Source organism: Condylura cristata, unplaced genomic scaffold (genome assembly GCF_000260355.1).
Source record: "Condylura cristata isolate star-nosed mole 26May11 unplaced genomic scaffold, ConCri1.0 scaffold00006, whole genome shotgun sequence".
Lineage (NCBI taxonomy): Eukaryota > Metazoa > Chordata > Mammalia > Eulipotyphla > Talpidae > Condylura > Condylura cristata.
In genome coordinates, this window is record NW_004567107.1 from 993232 (window position 1) to 994462 (window position 1231).

The 1231-nt window shown below is 70.9% G+C and overlaps 1 protein-coding gene across 1 annotated transcript in view; it reads right to left on the minus strand.

The window, feature by feature from the left end:
• Positions 1 to 1231, minus strand: part of LOC101623468 (collagen alpha-1(XI) chain-like) — a gene marked incomplete at its 5' end in the record, with an annotated part of 28152 nt that overhangs the window by 20364 nt on the left and 6557 nt on the right. The window contains 3 exons of the mRNA XM_012721180.1: positions 3 to 71; positions 624 to 731; positions 1152 to 1205. Coding sequence (XP_012576634.1) covers positions 3 to 71; positions 624 to 731; positions 1152 to 1205 — 231 coding nt within the window. The remainder of the gene's footprint in view (positions 1 to 2; positions 72 to 623; positions 732 to 1151; positions 1206 to 1231) is intronic.

A 1231-nucleotide genomic window follows, 5' to 3' on the forward strand; every position in this document is an offset into this window, starting at 1 on the left:
CGATCCCCGGGGAAGCCCCGCAGGCCAGGGGGACCGTCTTTTCCTGGGATGCCGGCTGGGCCTGGGTCACCCTGAAATCAGAACCGGCTCAGGCTGTCTGGTCCGGGCTCCAGGCCCAGGGGGCTCCCCAGCAATGCTGGGCCTCAGCCCCGCGGGTCCCCGGCGGTGTGCTGGTCTCCCGGGGACACGTGTCTGCACTGTCACCGCCAGCTGCTCTCCACGTGGCCCTCTGAGAGGCCGGAGCCTATTTCTGGCCTGTCGCAGATGCGACTCGTGGCTCCTGGCCTGGGCCAGTCAGGCTGCCAATGAAGAGGGCAGGACAGGCAGCCTCTGCCTGGGCCACCCCGGGGGGCCCTGGGGCTGGGGTGCTGCAAGGAGCGCCTCTGCTCCGTCCACGTGGACCGGTCAGCGTCCATGGCTTGTCCTTTTCCAGCAGCTGGGGTCAGCGGGTGCAGCCCAGGCAGAAAGCCAAGGGCTGTTGGACCCTACCCCACTGCCCCCAGCGGTCGGCTCTGGCCCCTCACATTGGGCCAAAGCTGGGGAGGTGTGTGGCTGGGGCGTGTCACGAGACCGAGGGCACCATCCCGCTGACACCCCCCTTGGGCAGCGGCCTGGCCACTCACCTTTGTCCCTTCCTTTCCAGCGGCGCCTGGAAGCCCCTGCTCGCCGGGGGGGCCCGGAGGCCCAGGGTGGCCACGCTCGCCCATGGGGCCAGTTTCCCCCGTGGGGCCCTGTGGGGATGCTGGCGTCACTCGGGAAACCTCCAGCCGTGTGTACGGGCGAGTGGCCCTGACCCCCACCTGGGACAGCCCGGCCACAGCAGAGGCCCCGGCCGCCCCAAAACCCCCACGCTCCTCTGAGTCCTTCCGGGAAGATCCAGAAAGGACGAGGTCAGCGTGGGCGGATGTGGTCACCGCTCGGACCCTGCCTGGCCAGGCCAACCCTGTGGTGAGTGGCCGGCTGCGGTGGGGGACGGGCGGACAGAGGCTGACTCCGCGCGGCCCAGGTTCCCCGTGACACGGTCCCCGTGAGCGGGCGGCCCCCAGCATCGCGAGCCCCGTGGCCCGGGCACAGTGGCGCCCACACCCTCCATCCCGGGAGCTGGCCCCAGGCTCTGCCCCGCTGTGTGGCTGGTGGTGCAGGTGTCTCACCTGAGGGCCGACCACGCCGGGGGGGCCGGGAGGGCCGGTCTTGCCTTGGAAACCCTGTGAAGAGAGTGGCCAGGGAGAGC